General features: G+C 35.6%; 2 protein-coding genes across 3 annotated transcripts in view; both read right to left on the bottom strand.

Moving 5' to 3' along the window:
• Positions 1–12,562: 12,562 nt before the first annotated feature.
• Positions 12,563–18,595, bottom strand: LOC137965685 (WRKY transcription factor SUSIBA2-like). The gene is made up of 6 exons (XM_068811998.1): positions 18,227–18,595; positions 16,644–16,838; positions 15,511–16,045; positions 14,901–15,063; positions 14,412–14,570; positions 12,563–13,363 (listed from the first exon to the last, which is right to left on the bottom strand). Exons 1-6 carry the CDS (start codon positions 18,560–18,562, stop codon positions 12,823–12,825), a joined length of 1,929 nt encoding a protein of 642 aa, XP_068668099.1. The 5' UTR covers positions 18,563–18,595; the 3' UTR covers positions 12,563–12,822.
• Positions 18,596–22,866: 4,271 nt separating this feature from the next.
• LOC137965655 (tRNA ligase 1-like) overlaps positions 22,867–25,803 on the bottom strand; it is a 35,946-nt gene continuing 33,009 nt past the window's right edge. For both annotated transcript variants that reach the window (XM_068811943.1, XM_068811944.1), the window contains exons 24-27: positions 24,506–24,586; positions 23,918–24,020; positions 23,663–23,824; positions 22,867–23,570 (exon numbers count right to left, since the gene is read on the bottom strand). In XM_068811943.1, the coding sequence (XP_068668044.1) occupies positions 23,178–23,570; positions 23,663–23,824; positions 23,918–24,020; positions 24,506–24,586 (739 nt within the window). In that variant the 3' untranslated portion in view covers positions 22,867–23,177. The remainder of the gene's footprint in view (positions 23,571–23,662; positions 23,825–23,917; positions 24,021–24,505; positions 24,587–25,803) is intronic.

Here is a 25,803-nt window from a genome sequence, read left to right as displayed (position 1 = left end):
AGATTCGGACACATTTCCTTTCATATGTTGAAGGAATTGTAGAAGAAAAATACGGTGACAGATTTGCCTTCAATTGATGTAATTGAAGAACCTTGTGAAGCTTGTATGTTGGGCAAGCAACAAAGAAAGTCATTTCCCAAAGAGAGTCAAAACAAATCAAAGGCTCCTCTAGAGTTGGTACATGCTGATCTCTGTGGGAAAATGACTACGATGGCGTTAGGAGGATCTTTCTACTTTATGCTATTAGTCGACGATTACAGTAGAAAGATGTGGGTGTACTTCCTTCGGGACAAAGCTGATGCTCTTGCAAAATTCAAGGTGTGGCATAAGCAAGTGACAAATGAGAACGCAGCAACTGTGAAGAAGTTTCATACAGATCGTGGGGGGGAATTCTGTTCTGCTGAATTCTCTAGCTACTGTAATTCAGTTGGCATCAAACACCAACGTACTACTCCACATACACCAGAACAAAATGGTGTAGTTGAACGTCGAAATTGAACGGTGGTGGAAATAGCTCGGTGCATGATAAAAGGTGTTGGGCTACCAGATATGTTCTGGGGAGAAGCAGTAAATACAGCAGTATATGTCCTAAATCGATGCTCCACAAAAGCATTGAATGAAAAGACTCCAAATGAGGCTTACTCAGGTATGAAACCTTCTGTGTCTCATTTAAGAAAATTTGGGTGTGAGTGTTTTGTACATATTCCCAAAGAAAAAAGAAAGAAATTAGATGACAAGAGCAAGAAATGTATCTTCTTGGGTTATAGTGAAGAGTCTAAAGCATATAGACTCTATGATGTAGAGGCCAAGAAGTTAGTCATAAGCCGAGACGTGGTGTTTAATGAGCGACCACTCTCAATGGAGGATAATGATCCTGCCATTTTGTCACCAACCGATGAAGTAACTCACCAAGTGCCTACTGAACAGCTAGTAAGTGATGTAGAAGATGTTTCTGTTAAAAAAGAAACAACAAGCCAACCTAGTGCACCCCCACGGAAGCCACAACCAAAGTGGGTGCACCAGCTCTTTGATGACAAAACTCCAGAAGTTGAAGATAAAAGCCCTTGTCCTGATGGGCTTAGACGATCAAAGAGAATAGAGGAGGAGAACAAAGTAGGACAACAACTTTTGAACATGGCTTTGATGACTCAAATCATCGAGACGGTAAAAGAACCAGTAAGTGTGGAGGAAGCCATGTCAGATCCAAAATGGAGAGCTGCAATGCAAACAGAGTATTATAGTATCATAAAGAATGATACTTGGGAGATTGTTGACAAACCTCCTAACCGAAAGATCATTGGCAGCAAATGGATTTGAAAAACAAAGTACAAGGCTGACGGTACTCTTGAAAAATATAAAGCACGCCTTGTTGCTCAAGGGTTCTCACAAATTGAAGGTTTTGATGTTGATGAGATCTTCGCTCCAACAGCAAAGATGACAACAATTCGGGTAGTTCTTGTAGCTTCTGCTCATTACGGGTGGACGGTGCATCAAATGGATGTAAAATCTGCCTTTCTAAATGGGAAACTTGAGGAAGAAGTCTACGTGGCACAACCACAAGGCTTTGAACTACCAAATGCAGAGAAGAAGGTATGTAAATTAAAAAAGGCCTTGTATGGTCTAAAGCAGGCACCACGAGCCTGGTACAAACGTATCGACTCTTTCTTTTTGGAGCGCGGGTTCTGTAGAAGCAAATCTGAAGCAAACTTATATGTTCTTTGTGAACATGAGAAAAGAGTCATTGTAGTACTCTATGTAGATGACCTGGTAATCACTGGTGACCATGAAGACAACATTGTGAAGACTCGGGAATGGTTGAGCCAAGAGTTCGACATGACAGACTTGGGCTTCTTCATTACTGCTTGGGAATTGAGGTATGGCAAAAATCTTATCATATCTTTATTTCTCAGGAACGTTATGCTCGAGAACTGTTATCTACTTTTGGCATGACCGAAAGTAATCCAGTAGTCACCCCAATGGAAATGAATACCAAGTTGTCAATCAATGACTCCTCTGAAAAGGTTGACAACAAGCTCTATAGAAAATTAGTTGGAAGTTTAATCTTCCTTTGTAACACAAGACCTGACATTAGCTATGGTGTGGGAGTGCTCAGTCGTTTTTCTAAAAATCCAAGAAAAACGCACTGGCAAGCCGGAATGCGAATCCTCAAATATCTCAAAGGTACTTTAACTTTTGGAGTATCGTACACAAGAGGAGATATTTTATCTAGGTATTGTGACTCAGATTGGGCTGGAGATATTGACACGAGGAAATCCGTTACTGGCTACGGATTCTTGTTTGGAAGTGGTATCATCTCATGGGTTAGTAAGAAGCAACAAACAGTTGCACTGTCATCAACCGATGCAGAGTATAAAGCTGCTTGTGTAGCAGCCTGTGAAGCTGTGTGGCTACGACGCATCTTGACTGATATAGGTATTCCTTTGACTGAGTCAACTACCTTAAATTGTGACAGTCAAAGTTGCATAGTTATGGCAAAGAACCCAGTGTTCCATGCTAGAACTAAACAAATAGAGATTCAGTATCACTATGTAAGAGAACTGATTGAAGAGGAGACCATATACATGGAGTACTGCCCTACAGAAGACAACCATGCAGACATTTTTACCAAAGCACTAGGGAGTGCTCAGATGAACAAGCATCTTCGTGGCTTGGGCGTTGGCCCAAGAACATAGTCCAACAGAGGTGAACATTGAGGGGGGGTGTTAGTGTATCAATGCCCACCTCTCTCAAGTTACCGTTAATGTAATGTATTCACTGGCCCCCAAGTATGAGGAGCGCCAATGTCGATAGTGAGTAATTAGTTAACGGTTCCAGCTTAGATGTTGATGAGGTCAAATTGTGACCGCAATGGTTACTTGTGAAGAAACTGTAAAACGGATAGCCTGGTTCGGGGCGTCAGCCCCAACGGGGGTCTAAGGGGGCTGACCCCACGGTATGCACGTGTCACGATTGCATCACCAAGTGCCAATGTGGAGGACAGCTAGATGGCTTGCTCTACAAGCTTCCTACATGAAAAACACTTATAAATAGAGGTGTTCTTCAGCAGCATTGGAATCCAGAAAATGAGAGCTATTCCTTCTTCATTACTCTGTTTTATTGTTTAGTTTCTTCTTGTAATTTTTGTTCAGTCCAGAAACCATTGAAACTCTTCTAAAGCGTGTGGTGGGACGAAGTTTCTTATCGTATTTGTAATAGATCAGTGTTGGCTTTCTTCTTGATTGCTGTTTAGATGTTCCTGGGCTGAGCTTACTCTGTTTTACATATATATATATATATCTTTTATTTACCTTTTATTGAACAGTAGAAGGGGTATAAATGGAATAGTAATAAAAATTAATGAAAATTTTATGAAATTATAAAAAAATATATTATCATATACACAAGAGCCTAAAAATGATGTTATTTTAATGAATAGTGGAATATTTAAAAGAATAATAGAAATCTTTAAAAAAGTACTTGAATGATGTTTTATCTCAAACATGCATTAACTCGAACAAAAAAAATACTAAATTACTCTTATACATAATTGAGTAATCGGTTAATGAAATTCCAAATTAACCCTTATTTTTTTATTTAATAGATAATACATGGATACTCTGGTTTTGTTCCGTATCCATTTGATGCAATAAATAATAAACTAAAAATCAGATAAATAGATAAAATTGGCACCCCGTAGATTTTCTAATAATTGAAAATATATTTTGTTCTCAAGTTTTGATATAATTCTTTATATTGATGAATATTTAATGATTTATTCATGTTTTATATGCTTATACCACAACTCAATGTATAGACAAAGTGCAACTACCTATTAAACTGTACTGAAGTCCATATTTAATGTATTATGTACTCCAATATAAACTGAAGAAACTAATGGAGAAAGTTGATAGTAGAAACCATATAATCCCTGTATGAACCAATGTACAATTAGCACACAACTTAACTCCTTGAAATCTAGACCGATCATCATGTCAAAACAACAGGCAGTATGATTAGTCATGAGGTACAAATTAAATTTCAACTTTGGCTTGAGGGATCAAGTAAACTTAATAGAAATAATTCCAATTTGGAGGTTTAAACTCGAGAAAGAAAAAAAAAATATTGAACTTGTTATCTCGTTGTCATACCCTCACCTGTTTGGTGAGGTGAAGAATTTAACTCGTTGTCATACTAAATAAGTTGGTAAAATGGATGTTGTACAGTACGGGAACTGATAAATTCTAAATAAGATCATCATATATTAAACAAACTAGTTTAGAAGATGCTTATGGTTATCCAAGATATTATCAAGAATAAAAATATGTTGGGTTCTACATAATGAAACAAAATTTATATTAGTATTTGTTGTTTGATTGGAACAATTGTTCTTGAGTTATGACGAAAGTTTGTTCATTTAAAATGTTGCAACCAAGTGAAACAATCTTAGCAAATGTGGTATGATCTTTTGAGTAATTCGAGTCCCTGGGAAGTTCGATTCTTCGAACAACTCTAGATCTAAGCTTTAGAAGAAGATGCCGCCAAACTACAAGTAAGAAGATCTAAAATCAAATTCAAGTCCGTTAGTCGTATCTGCCATATAATACTAATAATTTAAAATAAACATAATCAATTATAATAAAAATAAATCAATTATAATTAATTTGATTTTTTTATTAATTATAGCAATAAATTATAATTAATTTAAATTGTTACTAAAACTAACAATGATATTGCATAGAACAAAATTCTACTAAAAATAAATTGTTATCCTCCTGTGACTATAATTTTCCTTTATTATAAACTATTAGGTGTCACTTATTTCTAATTCTTCTTTACAAACTAGTAGTGATCATATTGTATCCTACCGGTACGTATATTGGATGATTAAGAAACATCAAGTTTTTGTATATTGAGGGCTTGTTACTGTGCAAGGAAAGTGAGAGGAAAAAGTTGGGGTAGAATTCACTCACCAGAGAAAGAGAATCACCTCGTTTCTCAAACAAAATGATGGAATGTGAAATTCCACCTCTCAAGTTGAAAACATATTTTCCATCATTGGTTGCCTTCATATGTTTTCACAATGCTTCTTCATCCTCCATTCTTCCTTATTCCTTCTTCTTTTATTTTTATTTTTATTATTTCATAATTTGTAATTAGATTGATTAATAATTTATGATTATTTTTATTATTTAATCATACTAATTTATTATGAATTTAATTAATTGTATGCAAATTCAAATTCATGCTATGTAATTCAATATTTATTTGATCCAAATAAAATTAATTTAAATATTTTAAAAAATTATTATATATCTATATTTTCAGTTATACTTATTTGATAAAACAAAATTTTATTATTCTATAATTTTTAATAAAGTAAATATGAATTTAATTCATAATAAATCTTTTTATTCAGTTAAAAATCATACAATCACTTTAAATAAAATTTTATTTAATTTATTTTGATTAATTAATTACTTTAATTATATAACATATATGTGAATTGAATTTTAAATTATCTTTAAGATTCAAATTCTTGTTATGAAATTAAAAATTATTTTATTACCAGAATATTCCATACTAGATTTATGTCAATTAATTAGAAATATTTTTAATTTATATTAACTTATAATAGCATGAATGCCCTCTTTTGTTAATTATTTGATCATAAATCTACTTTATTTTTGAATTCTATCTGCACTTGTCATAATGTTATACTAACACAAAAAATTATATTTTATTGTACTTTTTATAAGCTATACTCTCATAAAAAAATACATTCTCTAGGGAAAGTAGATCAACCTGGAATTCACTTTCACTTTCTCTTTTTATTTCTCGGGGTCCCCCGAGAGAAGCTATCAATCAGGTGACAAATAATACTACACCAACCAGGTTTTAGGTCTCATGATGTCACGTAACAAGGACAAAATCGGTAAATGAATAAATATTAGAAAATAAAAAACTAGAGAAGCAAATATTACCATATAATTAAGTAGCATACCAAAGTTTTTGGATTTTTTCTCATATAAAATCTAGTTTCACGTGACCTCCAACAATAGCTTAAATTGCTTTCTTGTAGCCTGGTTTTCTTCAACACATGTTACAATAAAAATAAAAATAAAGTTTGTCCTCTTTTGATTTTTTTTTATTAACACATTTTTTTTGGAGCTTAGAAAGTAATTTTTAATGATATTTGTAGATAATATATAAATTTATTTATTTGGAAACGAGTATGTGACCACTTCTCATACACATTGCAATAATTTCTTATGATATGGTCAAATTGTTGCATTGGTCACAACATGTTACGCCAATCACTGCGTGATGTATCGTCAAATGAAATTTAGTAACAAAATTTTCTAAAGCATAGTAGATTATTTTTCTAAAGATGATTTTTTAATTATGTATATTTTAATAAATATTTTTTGTGTGGTGGAGTAAGAAGCAATAAGTTTTTATGGTGGGTGTTTAAGAAAATCCCAGTAACTTTTTATAGCTAAGTATTCAAGAGGCCAAATGTGCAACATTGGTCACAACATGTTACACCAACCACGAGGTGATGTATCTCCATAGAGGCACATATCATCTCATGATTGGTATAATTTTTTGCTAGTAGTAGCAACATTTTCCAACCAATGTGACAAAAAGTCAAATGAGTCGAGTAAGCCAAGAGCTACCAACTTTTCACTACAATCAAGCAACATTTTCCAACCAATGTGACAAAAAGTCAAATGAGTCGAGTAAGCCAAGAGCTACCAACTTTTCACTACAATCAATCAAAGCTACCGGTACTTTTAGCTAAATGTGAAATATCCAAAGAGAAAATGACAAGACTTGGGAGAAAAACAAATTATATATTGGTAATAAATTGACTCATTCACTTGGAAGATGCAGTCTATTCACTTGCATGTTCTCCCCTCTTTTGTGTGGGTGGACCACGAATTTGTTGCTTGATATGGAATTATTCCAAACACCTCATCTTAGGCTTGCATAGAAGACAAAAAAATTTCCTATTGTTTGCTATTTACCAACTAAAAATATTTTCCTAATAGGTACATTATCATAAAAGAATAATATTTTTTGTACCATAATTTTAATTTACCGGTAACTTTTTACAATCAAAATTCGAGGTTCATATTGTTATAAACCCTAAACCTTATTATTGATTATAGCCATCAAAAACTAATAGTGACATCATCTTCTAATTTATGTTATGCAAATTTGAAAAAAGTATGTACATATACTCTTTCAATGCAAACTCCATTTTCCTTGTACTTATAGAAATAAATCCACAAGAGAAAAAAAGAAAGAAATAAATTTTTTATTTCTAAAATATCTGGTATTATTTTGTATCTAGTGATATGTTTATATTACAATACCACTCATAGGGACCATTAGTGTCATTTTAGGAAAGTAAAATAACAAAAAAATTAATTTTCCTTTGACAAAATTTCCAAAATGGTTTGATTATTTAGACGTCTAGGTATCTTTTGAGCAACTCTCTATGATATGAACATGCACATGACTTAATCTTTATGGAAACATCAACACTTGATTTATCCAATGTAACAACTGCCATTGAAATTGTTGATAAAGAGATACACAAGAAGCAGGAAGTGGGTGATGGGGGAAGTCTAGACGTCGGTGTTGCTCAAGATGCCCCGCCATCTGAGGCATGTTACAATAAAAATCACAAACGTTCGTCTTCTTTTGAAATATTTTTTCTAGAATTTAGAAAGTACTTTTTAATGATATTAGTTGATAATATATAAATTTATTTATTTGGAAACGAGTATGTGTCCACTTCTCAAACACATTGCAATAATTTCTTATGACACGGTCAAATTTGTTGCATTGGTCACAACATGTTATGCCAATCACCGAGTGATGTATCTTAAGAGGAATTTTTGTAAAAAAAATTTCTAGAGCTTAGTAAAATATTTTTCTAAAGATGATTTTTTAATTATGTATATTTTAATAAAATATTTTTTGTGTGGTGGAGTAAGAAGCAATAATTTCTTATGATGGGTGTTTGAGAAAATCCCAGTAACTTTTTATAGCTAAGTATACAAAAGGCCAAATGTGCTGCATTGATCACAATATATTGCACTAGCCATGAGGTGATGTATCTCCATAGAGGCACATATCATTTCGTGATTGATATAATTCTTTGTTAGTAGTAGCAACATTTTCCAACCAATGTGACAAGAAGTCAATTGAGTCGAGCAAAACTAAGAGCTACCTTTTTTTCACTACAAGCACTGAAAGCTAGTGGTACTTTTAGCTAGATGTGAAATACCCATAGAGAAAACAACAAGACTTGGGAGAGAAACAAATTATATCTTGGTAATAAATTGACTCGTTCACGTAGAAGATATGGTCTGTTCAGTTGCACATTCGCATGCGCCCTCTTTTGTTTGGGTGGGCCACCAATTTGTTGTTTGATTAGGAATTAGTCCAAGCACCTCATCTTAGGCTTGCATAGAAGACAAAAATATTCATATTGTTTGTTTTTTACCAACTAAAAATATTTTCTTAATAGATAGATTATCGTAAAAGAATAATATTGTGTACCTTAATTTTAATTTACGTGTAACTTTTTACAATCAAAATTTGAGGCTTATATTGTTATAAACCCTAAATCTTATTATTGATTATAGCCATAAAAACCTAATAGTGACATCATTTTCCAATTTAGGTTATGCAAATTTGAACAAATATGTTCATATAATTCTTTATGTTGATGAATATATAATGGTTTATTCATGTTTTGTATGCTTATACCACAACTTAGTATATAGACAAAGTGTGACTACCTATTAAATTGTACTTGAGTCCATATACTCCAATATAAACTAAAGAAACTAAAGAAGAAGAAAGCTGATAGTAGAAACCCTATAATCCCTGTATGAACCAATGTACAATTAGCACACAATGAGACTCCTTGAAATCTGGACCGATCATCACGTCAAAAAACAACAGGCAGTATGATTAGCCATGAGGTACAAATTAAATTCCAACTTTTCCTTGGGAGATCAATTAAACTTAGTTGAAACAATTCCAATTTGGAGGTTTAAACTCCAGTAAAAGAGAAAAAATGAAAAGAAAATATTGAACCCGTTAAGTCATATTTCTATTTCTTGTATTGGGCTCTTCCCCTTTAATCAAATTTAGAAATTAGATAGACCCAGGTTTAGTTAGGGTTTGACTAACTATAACTATACACTATAACTATACGTGGGCGGATGTGGCATCGAAGACACAGTCGTAGATGGATGTGGCACAATTGATACAATCGACATTGGTGAATTTGTATGTTACACGTCCAAAATGGAGAGTATCGGTTACGATGCCAAAATGGTATTTCAAAAAGGTATCGCAATGCCTAGTCATTAAAATGCCCACTTAGGGGCAGCAACAACTTTAAACAATTCAGAATCATGAAACAACCAAGGCATAACAGCAATAGGGGAGCGCATGCGCAAGCACATGTGGCCAGCTTGCATGGGCACGCATGTGCGGAAGGAGGCCATACATGCACGAGGCACGCGGGCAGGTGACAGCCCAACAACTGACAACTGGTTGGCTATTCGATTTAAAATTTGAAATTTGAGTTTGGGGCATATCCAAATGGATATTGATAAGACTTTTCAGAGCTTTTAGGCATGTGTGATAATGCCATTTTTGAATTTAAATAATTTAAAGATTTGTCTTATTTAGGTGGAAAATTCTCATAGACTAGGGTTTAAATAAAGGATAAGATGATCTTATATCAATTTTTCCTACAAATAGGCTTTGTAAATCAATTATAAATATCTTATTTTCGTGCACAGGATACCACATTATACTTAGAGCGGTGTTTCTCCTCCTTTTGACTTTATTACTTCGTAAAAGGGAGGCTGATGAGCCTATTTTCATTTGGAGCACTACAATGCACAATGAGGACTAGGAGTGATTGCTCACTCAATTTATCGACGTGACAATTGGTATCGGAGCTAAGGACCAGTTTAGATGAATTGCTACCAGAGCTACAATTCTAGTTTGGGGAACTAACATCAAAACTGAAAGCAATTCAACCATGGCAACCTTAGAAGCAACTTTGGAAGTTCAACCAAACAAAAGTAAGAAGAAATTTTCAAAACTAAATCTTGTTTAACAACTTTTAAATCGAGATTCAAGAAGGTGGAGTTCCAATGCTTGAGTTGGTAGGTAAAAATTCAAGAAGTGGTAGACGTCAGAGAACATAGCCTTGAAGTGGTTCAAGGGGACTCTATGCATGTCGTTGTTACAATGCTAAAAGCGTACACTTACCACAACATAAAAAATATGTAGGCAGAATTGGAAGAATTGCAAACACGATTCTTGAATAAATCATTCTAAGTGGGGAAAATTTTTCTTTGCAAATGAATATCAAAGTTCCATAACCTAAATTGTATGGAGGCGTACGAGATCCGAAAGTGATCGAGAACTTATGACAAGTGGAGTAGCACTTCAAAGTTTGAAATCTCACAAATGAGGAAGTAAAAGTTAGTACTATATCCATGTTTCTCATTGATGATGATATCTTGTAGTGGATAAGGAAAATTGGTGATGACGAGAACATAGAAGACTTAGTTGACACTTGAGAACATTTCAAGCATGGAATTAAAGCACAATTTGTTTCCCAAATATGTCGATTACCCAGCTTGAAAGGAGTTGCATGCATTGAGGTGAAAGGGACAATTTGTGACTTCATTCAATCATTTACCTCTTTAATATTAAACATTTCTAACATGACAGATGAGGATCGGTTATTCTCTTTTCTTACAAGATAAAAGTCCTTAGATTTAGCAAGAGTTGAGGTGTCGCGAAGTGAAGACACTTGTAACCGCCATAGCCATAGCAGAGGAGTTGGCGAATTTTGAGAGAAAATCTGACTAAAGTGCCACCATGACCATTGATTGAAATAGGAATAAAGAGAACCATAATAAGAAGTCTTCTTGGAGATAGAATTCTTAGAAAGACTAATGGAACCATACAAAAAGAGAAAAGAATAAAAACTACTCGAAAAGAAGTAGTTCTAATAACTGAAAGATTACTTGTTTTCTTTGTGAGGGATATCACTTGGAAAAAGATTGTCCTAAGAAAGAAAATTACTAAATTCTATCAAAGGGGAGGAGGAGATCAGCCAGTTGAGTGATGAACATCAAATTGACGGATTTCAAGTTGGTTCATTGATGTTGTTCATTTCAATCCAAGCATAAGTAGAGAAGTTGGTAAGACCTAAACTGGTTTATCTTGATGTATTTCTAAATGATGGCAAAGTGATGACTCTAGTTGACACAGGAGTCGACTTCATCTCGAAAAAGGAAGCGAGACAATTGTGCTTAAGGCGGGAAGGGGACGATGGTGGAATGAAGGCTATCAATTCTGAAGCCAAAGTCGTGCTTGGGGTGGCCAAGCGTATTCCAATCGTTGTTGGAAAGTGGGTAGGCCTTCTTACTTTTGTCGTAGCTCATGGAGATTTTAATGTAATCTTTGGGGTGAATTTCTTTTGTAAAAACGAGACCTTTGTAAATATCCTATATGAGAATGGTAGGAATTACAAATGAAATACCTTGTATAATTTTCGATAAAGGGAATTTTATATATGGGAAAACTATTATGCTTTCACCCCTCTAACTCAAGAAGGGTCTTCAGTGTGGAAAGTCAAAGTTTCTTATTTCTTTGAAGGTAGATCTACGCCGGTTAAAGAAAAGGAAATCCTAAAAGAATTGGATATCATGTTGGAAGATTTCCCAAAGAATTTGCCTCTACGGGAGGAGGCTGAAAACCTGATCGAGGGTGATCCAAATGCCAAAATTCCAACCTTGGCACAAGTCCGCTTCAATCCAAAGGAGAATTTGAAGTAACCTAAGGGAGAGTCAACGTCCTGACTTTCTAACTTTGGCATGTTCGTGTTCATGTTGAACGAGTATGTAGTAGAGGAGGCATTTACAATGGGACAACTTCTTATGCCTCATGACACATTTTGGAACAAATTTGGGAGAAACCCAATTGACTTGCAAAAGATTGGAGTGTATTGATTTGGTAAATGTTTTTTTTTTCGGCCTATAAGAAGGGTAATATGACAATTGTTACGGGTGACCGTGGCATGGGTGGCACAACCATAGATGACACAACACAAACAACAAAGCCGACATTGGCAAATTCATATGTTGCACGACCAAAATGGAGAGCACTAACAACAACGCCAAAATGTGTTTTCAGAAAGGTATGGCAGCCCCAAGTCATCATATGCCACTTTAGGGGTAGCATTCAGCTTCAAACGGCTCAGAAAAACAAAACAACCAAGGCGCAACACAAGGGGCGTACAGGCGCATGTGAAAAACCTGTAGCTCCACTTGAATAGACGAGTTGAATCAGTCTAGTTCGTTTTCTTAGAACCTGCAACACTCGATCTGTTTCACAGAGCATTTTCAAACTGCATGAGTTGGAAATTGAAATAATATTAACTACATTAATTCCTTGGCTCACAATGCGATATACCCAGTAATTCCTTGATTCTCAAACTTCTCACATGTAGCAGTGAAACAATATTACCTACATTCATCTGCTGTAAAATATTTGTACACGTTCATTAGCTTACAAGATTATTAAATAAATAGGGGCATCACAAAAAACCGCTTTTGGACTGAGGTAGAAAAGAGCTACAGCATCTTTCCATGAGGTATGTTACAATATCATATACTTGCCTCCTTGAGAGAACCTCTATGGCAACTTTTAGGTTTATCGTTTGAGATCATAAGTTCCAGCTGTTTGCAAGAGTAGGAAAGAACAGCATCAGGGACCCATTACCAATCTCCCAATGTTCTGTGGATACAGGTTGGAGGAATGGCTCATAGGTGGGGTGTTGAAGGTAAAGCTTTCTCCCTGGTCTTCCAGGGGTCTAATGCGATCAGAAACATCTGGTCGGCCACCATAATAAGATGAAACTGGAGTAGCATGAGTTACCTCGTTATAAGCCATCCCACCAATTGGGTTTTGGCACTGGATTTGTGCAATGTCCTGTGTTAGTTTCTCAGTAGATCTATTTTCCAGATTTGAACTGATTCCAACACCAAGGTCAAGGCTAATTACATCATCATTTCCCGATTGATCAGTTCTTAACATGCCATCAAAAACTGTTGACAAGTGGGTATTGTGGACACCAGCATCGTTTAGTGTCACAGGTCCTGCAGCATCATGGCTATTGCTTCTTGCAGAAGGTACATCATGGTTATGCTTTCCCTCGTAAGTGGTTATGACTGCCTTGGGGTCATGAGATGCCCTCTCAACATGTTTTCTAACAGGGCATCCAGCGTTTGTACATTTGTAGTAACTCCTGTATGAGGCAAGTAGAGCAAGAATAAGATTTTTCAGGCCAGAAAGGCTAAACATACCTCCATAATTTCAAAGCTAAAATGTAAGTTTAATCATGTTCGCATGCAGACAAACAAAGTTATAATGAAAAAACCAAAAGAGACTCTCTTATCAGGAACGGTCCTTCAAAAATTTGGTCCTATCAAATCACTCTACTCGCATCAAACCAAAGATATGAGCAAACCATTGCGAGATCTCCAAATCAATTTTATTCAACAATCAAAAGTGATGCAACCATACTTGGCATGGTTTCATGATTTAGTTTTTCTAATTGAAGAAGCTCATAGATTCAATTTTTTCTACTTTAAAAAATCTCTCCTAGAGGAATGTTCTTCTATGACAAGAGCATGGTTCCCTAACTCGGACTCTTGTCCCAAGAAATTCCTAGTTGGATAGGCTCGAGTCCAAAGGATGGACTAGAGGCGGGGAGGGGGAGGTGTTAAGTTGAGTTCTTAGGCAAGTCAAAGTCCAGCTTAGTAAGTTAAGAAGAAATTCTATAGGATGAGGCTACTGGAAACACTCTCCAGGCCTTGCGCAATAAACTTTATTTTGGTTTACAGCTAATAATGTTCTCTTGAGTGTTTTTTTTTCTCTCATTGCAAGTTATCTTGTATATGATTTTGCAAAACTTATTTAAGATCTAGTTGTAAGCCCAATGGATACAGATTTATAGCTTGTTCTCAAAAATTCTAATTGCAAAGTTAGCACTATTGCGTTGAGGATAATAAACTACAAGCTCTACAAAATGATAGGATCAACAAATACTAGTAATAAAAATAAAAAAGAAGATCAAATGAAGCAGTGGTATAAAAGTTCAACCTCTGGAATGTCTACCTTCTAATTCTCATAAAATGGGACATGGGTGATGAGGAAGTGCTCATGGTGACTATGTTATAAATGGTAACTTGACTGAATCCACTAACCATCGATTAGTTGTAATCTACATGTCTAGAGGACAAATAAATAAACTTTCCAACGGTATATCTACTTGTCAAACAGATTATGTATACCTTGGATTTGGATTTCCTTTTACAACTTTCTGCCCGTATTTACGCCATCGATATCCATCATCTAGGATGTCGACTTCACTGAGAGTTTGTACAACTACCCGTGGCTCGCGGGTCACTTTACCCAGTGGAGAAACATCTATACTTCCAAGATCTGTCTTCCTGCACGCAAAATGCTATGGAGTTAACTGCACCTTACAGAATAGGATACACTTCCTCATGTGACAACAACATCTATAAAAAATCCAAACAAACACCAGTATACCCATCACAATATTAAAGCCATCATGAAAGAGCAAAGGAACCTTTTGTTTCTTTTATCTATCAAGCCTTTTCAACTGTAATAAGTAAAAGTGTAACCTTCAGTTTCATCCGGGCACTAAAGTTGTTTGTGAGAATGTGTTATCAGAAAACAGATTCTTATACTGAAATACAAAAGGGGGGGGGGGGGGGGGGGGGGGGGGGGGGAGTGGAAAAAGAACTAAGAGGCACCTGCGTTTTGCCTCTGGATCATCTTCATCATCAATATCATTGCCAGCCTTACTTGGCCTTGCTCCTTCCATGTCATCGTCACTTACTGAGACGGGAAAGCGCTCAGGTGTTCCACTTGTTTCAACATGATTAGACATATTACCTTGTAGACTTGAAGGTTTTTCTGTAAATGGCAAGTTATCAGGTAAAATAAGTCCAACCAAAGTCAAACCTTGACTTATATATAACATTCAGATAGATGGTGTTTATACCACCATTACTTTTAACAGTATATTGCCACCAGAAGACACAAAAAACCACCTCACTATGGAAAAGCTAAATTGCAAAATTCTTCCCTAATAGCTTTTTTTTTAAAGAAATTTTCTTCTCTACCAGATAATCCTAGATTGCTTACAAGAGATGGCTGGAAAGAGTTTCAGACATATGATTGAATTCCTAGGTTGCAAAATTGGAGAGTGCTTGGACATAGGCTAGCCCATGCTGAGACATCTAAAAAGAGTGCCTGAGGTTATATAGGCATCTCCAACAGCAATTTCTAAACTCACATGATAGTGTTTACACCACCCTATCTCCTAGAAAAATACAACATAGAATAGTCAACTGTCTTTACCATCAGTGATCAAAGAAGAAAACACATCAGATCTTTCTTCTCCTTGACTTGAAAGGATAGTCCCAACTGCCAATCGACGACTAGGCTGAGGTTTGGGGTGGTCATGTTTACCCTTATAGATGAGATCAGTAATATGCCCATCATGTGAGCGCTCCAACTGCTTCTTTACCTGGCAGTTTGGATGTGTGCATTTGTAATAGCTACGTGGAAACTCACTCCCTTTAACATGCTTCTGCCCATATTTCCTCCAGTTATACCCATCTTCTGACGACCTGTCAACAACAACCAAAGGGTTGTGTAATCTGTGATCAGACTGTGAGACATGGTTCCCATTGTCCGAATTCTGGTTTTGTCGTTGTCCGTCAGCAGCAATTTCTGTAGTTGCACCAGCCCTTGAAGCAGCCACATGACCAGCAGGATTTGAAGGTGTCACAGATAAGGTTAAGTCATGTGACGAAACATTAACATTCTCAGTAGTAACAGAAGGTGTGGATGAAAACGGTTTGCCTTGCTGAAAATTAGAGCCAACAGAAACCTTCATAAACATGAAAAAGGGTCATTAGCTCCTTCAAAAAAAGTTCACAGAAAATTAGACAGAACCAGGTAATGAATTCCATATTCTTTGAAGTGCTTAAGCTCAACAAAGAAGTAAATGCTTGTCCCGTTAACTCAGGTCTCATCAGTTTGAACATTTTGAGAGATGAATTATTCGCGCAGAGTTTAGCATAAGTTGGAGAGTACAAGGACAATGGATAATATAGGACCCCAGGTGATGTTTATGAAGTTTTCCATGCATGTCAGCCTTACCTACCCTGTCTTGTTTTCCACTTCCACAGTTAGAAGGCTTGAATTATTATGGATGATTCATGAAATGCAAAATAAAGAGGTCGCCAATCTACCATGTCAACTAGTATGTAAAAGGTTCATGGCATTATACACCACCATTGCTCTCGTTCTATTCCTCAAATGGTAAGAATCAATCAACAGTTTACCCAACTCATATACTGCCATTTGTGTAATTATCTCACGAGAAGGAACTAGAGCAACAGAAATGAAAGAGAACCAAAAGTTCCAAACGTTATTGTTTCTGTTTTTCATCACGATCTCAAGCAATGAATCAATACAGGAATTACCCGAGGTCCCAAAGAGGACAGAACCGAATTTGATAGAGGCACAACGTGTGGTTTAAATTCAAAGTCTCCAGCACTTCCCTCATCAAAGGAACTACTATTTGAATTGTCTCTTGGAGACGAGAATGACTCCGAACCTCGTGCATCATGCCTGAGCTGAGGCATAGAAAAGTTACCAGTAGTTGGGGAGAGCTCTGCCTGCAGAACAAAAGTGAATAGAATTACATTAAAAACTAATTTTTTTTCTTTTGAAAACCATGTCAAAATCCTGATGCTTTTGCAAGATAATTTTTCTTGTAATTTTTTATTGAAAAGCATATGGCATACAGAAAAAAACACTGAAAATGCAACTGGGCCACAGAATCAGGATTCACACACAACAAACTTCATATAAGCAAAACAGAAAATTACAGACCCAATCAATTGGCCCAAAATAACTGATAAAAAATGTTCAAGTTATCCAGTCTAGCACCTGTGGAGGAACTAAAAATCAATATAAACAATCAAAGTTGGCACAGAGATGGCCTAACCATGGACAAGACACCAAAATAGAAGCATGCAAGACTCCTACAGAGACAAAAAAAATCTATAAGCAATTCCATGATAATAAGTATTTAGCTATCAAAATAAATACTACAATCGGCATATAATTCTCTATTTCTTCGTAGCCACTTTCTAAATGATGCTATTAGTGTTAAGAGTGATTTGCTAAAGCTTCCACAAAAATGAACTCTCTGCACCTTAATGTCAAGTTTTCTATAAGAAATCCAAGCAGCAGAAATGGGGAAATTAGGAGAAGAGGAGAAAAGAAAAACAAAAGAACATGACTTTCACCTGATAGCAAAGTAGGAAGAGGGATAACAGAAGACAATATTCTCAAAACAAGTCAATGCCAAAGGAAGACATTTTAAAAAAATAAGCAGCAGAAAAGAACGAAAAAAGGAGCCAAAACAGAATAGCGTAAAGTGAGCATCAGAATCTATTACACGTCCTCAGTAGAAATCTTCCGTCTTTTCAATCGTAGTCCACATTAAAGCAATGGAAATATACTATACAAATTTGTATTCCTTACCCTCCCAAAGCTACGAGTCAGCAAAAATAGGCAAACCATAAGAACAAAATTTCAAAAATTAACAAGAGATTGCCAACAGAGCGAAATCTTCAATGCGAAGTTCAAGTAATATAAGGTAGAGAAAGAGGCAACCATGCCCAACTCGAAATGCATAAAACTGGCAAATGCACATATCCAAGTTTTAGGCTGAAGCCACAGTAAAATAGAAAGTCAAGGCAAAAGCATATCTCTAGGAGCTTAAGATTACGAAAGTTAAAGCAGCTATCAGCGACTCAACTGATTCAACTTTAAAGGGAGGAAATGAAAAAGATATGAAGTAAAAAAAAAAAAAAAATCCTCACTTTCAGAAAGGTTAAATTCGGGAAAGAAGTAAGCACAAAAACAAACAGATTACACTTCCAAATTCAACTGGGGAGAGAAAAGGTAATCTAACTAACCCATAAAACTCGAATACAAACTCCAGTAAAATCAAACCAAATTCACCCAAAGGCCAAAATTACACGGAAACTCAAACCTTCATGTTCGAAAGAAGCACAGGCGAATCGAGCAGCGTGGTGGGGCTCAAACCGGGGGGAATCGTCAAGCAGGGCGATCTCGTTATCGGGAGCCGGGCGGGTGACATGGTTTTATACCTCGCAGCGTTCGATCCAACTCCCGGAAAAGCTCTAAAATCCGGCTTCCCGCAAGATTGGTCCCTTTTTCCCTCATCATCAGCAGAAGCTCCGTCGTGAACTGATATCTCACCGTTTTCAGCGGGGAAACCATCGAATCGCAGCTCGGAAGGCGAGGGATTCAGCTCCAAAGCTCCGTTACGGGGATCTAGGGACTCGGATCTCCCATTCTCTTCCATTTGTCGATCTGAGAGCGTGGAGGAGAAGTAGAGGGAAAGCTCGGCGTGGGTAGAGGGGAAGAATCTCTCAGTTTTCTGAGGTTATGAAGGGGTATATTCGGTACATCAGCCTCCGATTGTGTGTTTTTGTTTCTTGTCAGAGACTCGGTACCGGACGCAGCTGACTTGATCACACGTTCATTTTATTTTCAGCACAAAATGACATAAATAACCCCCTCATGTCTCATATTTATAAAAATATCCCTCTTAGTACGAATTGACGGAATTAGACCCTACTTTTTTCCTAATGACAATCCTTAGTCCGGTAGCTCGTGGCTCGGGTGCCTGCTTGGCTCAAGCATATGTTCACAAGCTTGAGCTTAGCCTTGACAAAAATATTGCCTCAAATAAAAAAATATGGTTAAATGATGTAAATATATACATGACGTGGAATACCACGTCACTTTAAAATATTTTTTTATACTTGAGATGAGGATCCCCCCTCCCTTGGGGCCTCCTCTACCCTTTGTTTTCTAGAGCGAAAAAACATAAAAGATAATACATGGAAGCTCTCTCTCTCTCTCTCTCTTTCCGTTTTTTTCCCTCTTTCTTTTTCGCGGAGGAATCCCTTTTATCTCTACATAACATGATCTTTGCCAAGTGGGCACACCAGAGAATCATCTCCGCCACATAAGCACCACATCAGAAGATAAACAAAGGGATATTTGGCAGCATTATTAAAAAAAAAAAACAGATTTGTGCTTCTATCCAAATAATTAACTAATATTTTCTTGGGTATAAATCTTCTTAATTAAACCTTAATCTCATCTTATCTCAATTAAACTAAGTAGCCTCCTACTAATTAAAGGTCACTCTTGAGTCTTAATACCACTTTGAGAAGGAACCTTGGACCCATTTTAAACAAAAAGCAATTAAAAGAATACTTTATGGAAAAGGAGAAATGAAAGGTCATGAAAGTTGTTTTTTATAATAATTTTAGAGATAATTGCAAGCAAAAGAAAGGGATATTGAGTCAAGTCTACCCAAGAGAAGTACATTTTATCATGTGATATGTCTTCAAACTAGTACTAATATTGGATGGGAAATTTTCAGTTTTTTTTTTAATAAAACACTATAAATTCCCTTCTTCTACAATAAGCTTATTTATTATTTGAATAATAAAATTTTAAAGTTTTAAACGCCTTTGTGAAACGTAGGAAGGTCATCTATATTTTCCTTTCAGGATTCAGTAAGAAAGAAAGAAAAAAAATTATCTTGTAATAGAGGATTCAGCAAAAAAAGGACACACTAATTTCTAATTTTAAAATGGCTTAAATTCCATTTTATTATTTTTAAAACTTTTTTTTACTCTTACCCCTGTAAGAATAATGGCATTATTGTAAATATAATGAAGAGTACAATAAAAAAATTTGGGAGTGAAAACCAGTGTGGTTCATTATGGCCTCAAGATCTCATGATATCATTCAAGTTTAAAAGATAACTAATTTCTCTGTACAATAGGACTTGATGTAGCATTAAGGAGGGGGAAGGTTGTCCTAGGTTGTACATAGTGCATCAAGTTAGAGGGCCTCCAATGTTGGATTTTAGAGAAAAAAGAGAAAACCAAAGTTTAAATTTGTTTAAAAGACAGATAATAGCTTCTTGCATGTGTTCAAACTGATGAAGATATTGGTATCATAGTTGAAGAAAGGTCTTGGAGACTCAATCCAATTTGCTCTCTCAATTTTTTTTTTTAAAGAAACTCTTCCCTTTTTTAGCTTAAAATCCTTTAGAAGTGCATGCTTTTAAAAATGAAATAAAATGTGAAGAAAATGAGAGCCCAAATTGAAACCATTTTCCACACCAAATGAAAAGAAAATAAATGAGATCTAATGATAGCCTCTATCCATGTACCATTTATTCTCTACTGTCATAGAGAATGTCAGCTTGCATTAACTGACAAGTATATGAAATGGGGTAGGGGCAAAAAGGCAGACAAAGGCAAGTTGCAATTAAAAGACCAACATGGGTATCCCTCAACCTAATCAGATTTCACTTATTGCTTCATGGGTATGCCTCAAGATCAAAAACAGACCAGCAAGCATTATTTTAGGAAAAGGCTGAGAATCTACACCTTTAAGGTACAGTCCCACAATCCACCCTTATCTTGAGTACAGCCCAAAGTTGCATTCATGCAAGAATATCATTTCTTAAACTGGAAATTCTTATAATATTTAGCATGTAGAGCCTTGAGATTTAAGAGAAAGAGAAAGAGACAAGGGTTGGCATAAAAAACCAAGTACAAACCACTTGTGAGCCAAATATCAACACAATGAAGTTAGTGTTATTCATATTATGAATTAAAGAAAAGAAAGATTTTGAATCATGCCATGAAGCCTTCAATTAGAAAATTAGGGATTTTAAAGACAAAAACTACATGAAGTGGATACAAGTCAGATATTTTTGTTTATTCATATTGTTAGAATAAAATAGTGCAAAGAAGATGAGCAATAGTTTAATTTAAAAACTAGTAGATAGATAGATAGACAGATAGATAGAAAGAAACAAGAAAAGTTAACGCAAAAAAATAAAATAGAGGCACAATGGGGAGGAGGTACATCGTATGTTTCCATTTGTTTGACCTAGTCGACAACGCTCTCTTTCCCACGAGCATAACTAGATACTTTTAAAACCTACTTGACAACACTCTCCATTTAAAACCTAGAGACAAATCAATAAAAGAATTGATAAAGAAGAATTAGATACTTTTAAGTAAAGGAAATATGCTTAGTAATACATCGGCAAGTGGATTGAGAGCACTTACAAACTCCATTTTGAATAGCAATGGGCGAGTGAAGGTTAAAAGTGGGTGTTTTGGTTTATCAAAATTTATAGGGTTGTAAAAAACTTGATACATCTCATATGTTGTACATTACCTAATGTTTGAGGTACTCTTCTACAACTTTGAAAACATATGTTTATTGAATATTACTTGAATCAATGTTAACGTTACTAGAAGAGAAACATTGTAGGAGGTGATGTACTAAGGATGAGACAAAAATTGATCAAATGTTGAGGAAATTAGACTTGAAAGAAATGAATGCTTGGATCTATTTTTAATTTCTATAGATAAGACAAATACTTGACCAATTACCTATATTAGGTCTCAATGACTTAAAATAGAAACATTGCTCCAAAAAGGAGACATCATGAATGATGAACCACTTTCATGTAACAAAATTGTATTACCTATGCCTTTTGAGTAAAAGAGTAACAAAAAATGCCCCTTTTATACTTAAGATAAATTTTGACCTAGGTCATATACCATTTTGAAATGTTCAAAGTTAATTAACTATGTTTAGTAGTCAAACGACATCTATAGCAGTAGACCACAAAATTCTAAATTACAACACTTACCCATATAGGGACTTGTGGTAAGCAAAACCTAGGTACATACACCTAGAACGGCACCGAGATTTTCAGCTACCAACCAACTTATCTAACCTTATTGATCATTTATACATTGCAAGGAATTTTTGCTTTACAATAATAGCACAAAAATCTCTTAGTAGACAATTACTACAATAATTAAAGTGTAAAAGAAAAACTTTTTCCAAAGCCCTCTTTTTTCTCTTCTCCCTTCTATCTCTAAACCCTAATAGACATTCACTCAGGGGTTTAACAAACTTGATATACAATACTTAAAAAACGTTGTTACTAAAAAAAAGAGAAATGCTAGACTTCAGTCTAACTAGGGTTATGTCATTTTTTTCTTCTTTAAAAGAATTAATTTATTTACAAGAATGCCATTTACTTTGTTGTATTTATAAGTTATCCCATTATCTTATTTTTATTATTAAAATCAATAGAATTTTTTTTTTTCAAAATAACATCAAACAATGGATGCTATGATAAGAAATAAATAACCCCTAATCATGGGAGGGTGATTGAGATGATGCAGGCTCTTTGCAGTCCTTTTTCTTTGTTAGTCAATATCTTTTATTGCAGCCAGCCATTGCCACACAAAAACTATACTGTAGCTTAAAGCACAGTGTCTGCACTTAAAGATACATGAGGGACGAGCAAATCGAGAGAAACTAAAGGAAAGCGTAAGGAAAAAAGTTATCAGAAGAAGCAAATTAATTAGGTTTCTTGCAGTTTATGCCAAGTCTTGATCAATGTCTCAACTTGACCCCTGTAGACCATGTTTTACGCATTCATCTGCGGGCAAATTTGCCATCTTTGTCTACACTAGGCAATGCAAGAAGAGAACAACAGACCATGAAAGATGTGAAATGTAAAAAGCTCAAATGGAACCAGAGGCATGAACTATTAAAGATGCTTCTCCACTGATGTACCCATTTGCATGTCGATGATGTACACTGTAAAGAAGATAATTCTCCCATACAAATATGAAAAACAAAGACAATCCTCATCTATACACGGATGCCAGGAATAAACCTCCTCTCCAGACGCAGATTAATCTGACAAGCTCAAAATACAGATTACAGCCCTACTGGCTTTCTTTATAGCCCTCCAGGGTAGTCCGGCTTCTCAAGATGTAACTTTTATCAAATCTATTAACTCTACAAAATTTTGGGGGCCAACCCAAAATGGCAGCCCTGAGCTCTCCACCTCAGTAAAATTCCAACACTCCAGTTATGGTGGAGGGAGGCTCAATTTCAACGAGAATCGCCTTACCCTCTGACTGCAACTCAGGGAGCTTATTGGCCTCCTTTGGTGGAACTCCTTCACCTGTCCATATAGTTACATGAGGCCACTCATTCTTTGAATTAATCTTTTCACCATCAACTGATCCTAGTCGAACTTCAAATGCAGCCATTTTATCAGAGAACAGCAGTGCTGTTAGATAGACTGGAACATTTTGGTTGAGATAAACACCATAATTGGCAACAGCGGCAACGCCGTGACTTTTCTTGTGAGCTAAAGTTACATGAGCTGTCTTCAGACTGTTCTCAAAGTCCTTGCACTTTAAAAACTCACCAGCCTTTTTATTATTTTGTGCCAACTGTTCAGACAGAAGAAGCAGGTGGTATTAGCCAACTGATCTATTTGTAACTGTATCTATCTGCGGAAAATAATTCTAAGGAGAACTATTACCTTATTCAAGAGGCCTTTAATCTCCACAACGGGTAAAGTAACAGCACAGAAGACAATGTTACCAAATTTCCTCTTCTCAGTGTTAGCAGGTGCTTTGTACTCTCCTTTAGCAACTGCTCTTAGTTGCTCCAAAACCTTTTCAACAGCAAAATCAAATGGAACCTGCCAACAATTTATAGATTTAGTTAGACAGAGTGAGAGAGAGAGTAGAGAAAACCAACTCATAAAGTTTGGTAAAGAGTTTGAAGAGAATACCTGTATAGAGTTAAGATATTCTGAATTTTCAAATAAAACCACCTTCAACCGCTTCTCCCAAAGCACCCACTCCTTCGCATAAGACCCTTTGTTTGGCTCAGTCCTTTTTATAAAAGATATGTCACAAGTCAGCACCATAAGCAGCTCTAAATGCAACAGTAGGCTACTAATCAGGCACAATAATATGTTTTCCAAATCTTGCTCTCGTATTAACACATAATACGTGGTTTGTAATTAACTATTCCCAAGCCAGAAAGTACAAACTCCTCGCTTTGTCTTGTCCATTTTATCTGAGTGCAACAGCACATCTTTTAGAAAAAGATAATATAATGTAATAGTGAATCATATTATGGTTTATTATTAACTATTCCCCAAGCCAGAAAGTACAAGGTCCCTTGTTCTCCGTCTTTGGCATTTATCTGAGAGCGACAACCCATCAATTAAAAAAAAGATAATATAGGTGTAAAAACGGTGAATCATACCCGGCTTCCCACTCCCCCTGTCTTCCATTTTCAAGATAGAGATGACACATTAAGCTCATATTTTACTCATTAAAAACAAAAGCAACTTTTAACATTTTTAGCGTACCTTCCATGTCTATTTGTATGAAGCTTGTAGAGACTAATGCCTTCTTCAATTACACCCTTTACTGGACCAGGCAAAGGGCTCCTGCAAGCACAGTAGAAAAAATCATCAATGATAGAACAAAAATTGGGGAAGTCATTGATTATATATCTAAATTAATCATATTGCTAGTATGGGTATAATTCCCGCATCTGAAAATTGCTTGGGATTCAGATGGTTTATAATCTTCAGCAAATAGGCCACCTAAGTTGCTAGTCATTTCAGGATGCAAGCAGGCTCAAACTTATCATGGTATTGGAACTAGGTTCCAGCCTATAGCCTATCTGTTTATTCCCCATTTGTATCAATCCACATGATAGGCCCATCTGTCTGTCCTATGGACCTGGATGAGAGAAGAGGTGTTAGCGTGTGTATTAGTCTCACACCTGAAAATAGCTTAGGAATCTGTTGGTTTACAAGCTTGAACAATAGGCCTTGTAAGTGGCTAATCATTCCATAATGGAGTTGGGCATAAACTTATCACATATCATACAGGAAAGTTGCCTGTATATTACCAAGGGGTCCACATAAATAGTGTAAAATCAGCCACCACCAAGGATGCAAATCATGCTCTCCAACTCAACATTCTAATTACTATTCATCAAAGCAATATACCGACAAAAAGGCAACACTGGGAACCATCCTAAGCCAAATTAGTGTGTTTATTACTTGACTTGGCAATTGTTAGTGCTAAAATACCAGTTTAGGGGTATTTTGGTAATTTCTCATATCATTTTTATCCTGGCTTATGTCTGTTAATTAATAATGTTTTTATATTCCAATGGTTCAAGTCTCATTCAAAACAGAGATGTATTTTAGGATATTTCCATCATTTATGTAATTATAACTTAAACCCTGAAATAAAAGAATCCCGTGCCTTTCAGGTACGAACTTCGATGCAGCCAAGGCTGCTCTCTCTCATCTCCTTTTTCACTCTTCTTTCTCTCTCAAATCTCTTTATTTTTCAATTAGATTTTAGGTTTTCATGCTTTTAAAAGGTTTAGAGTAGGAGAGAAGGAGAAGAGAAAATGAAAAGAGAAGCAAAAGAGAAGGAGAAGAGTATGGAGTGCACAAGTTTGAGAGGAAAAGTAAGAATGCTTGATGGGGAGCTCATGTATGAGCATATCCTCCCCTTTACTTCTTATTTATAGTTGAGGGTTAGAAACCCTATTACACAAGGAAAAAAGAACTTAAAATACTTCAAAATTACAAGTTGTGCCACTACTTAATTACAAGTTTTGCCACTAATGCGTCTTTAAATA

Source organism: Aristolochia californica, unplaced genomic scaffold (genome assembly GCF_029961685.1).
Source record: "Aristolochia californica isolate CCGP_79_NKW_82.1479 unplaced genomic scaffold, dmAriCali1.0.hap1 SCAF_5, whole genome shotgun sequence".
NCBI classification, from domain to species: Eukaryota; Viridiplantae; Streptophyta; class Magnoliopsida; order Piperales; family Aristolochiaceae; genus Aristolochia; species Aristolochia californica.
This window is presented reverse-complemented; position numbering and strand designations above follow the sequence as displayed.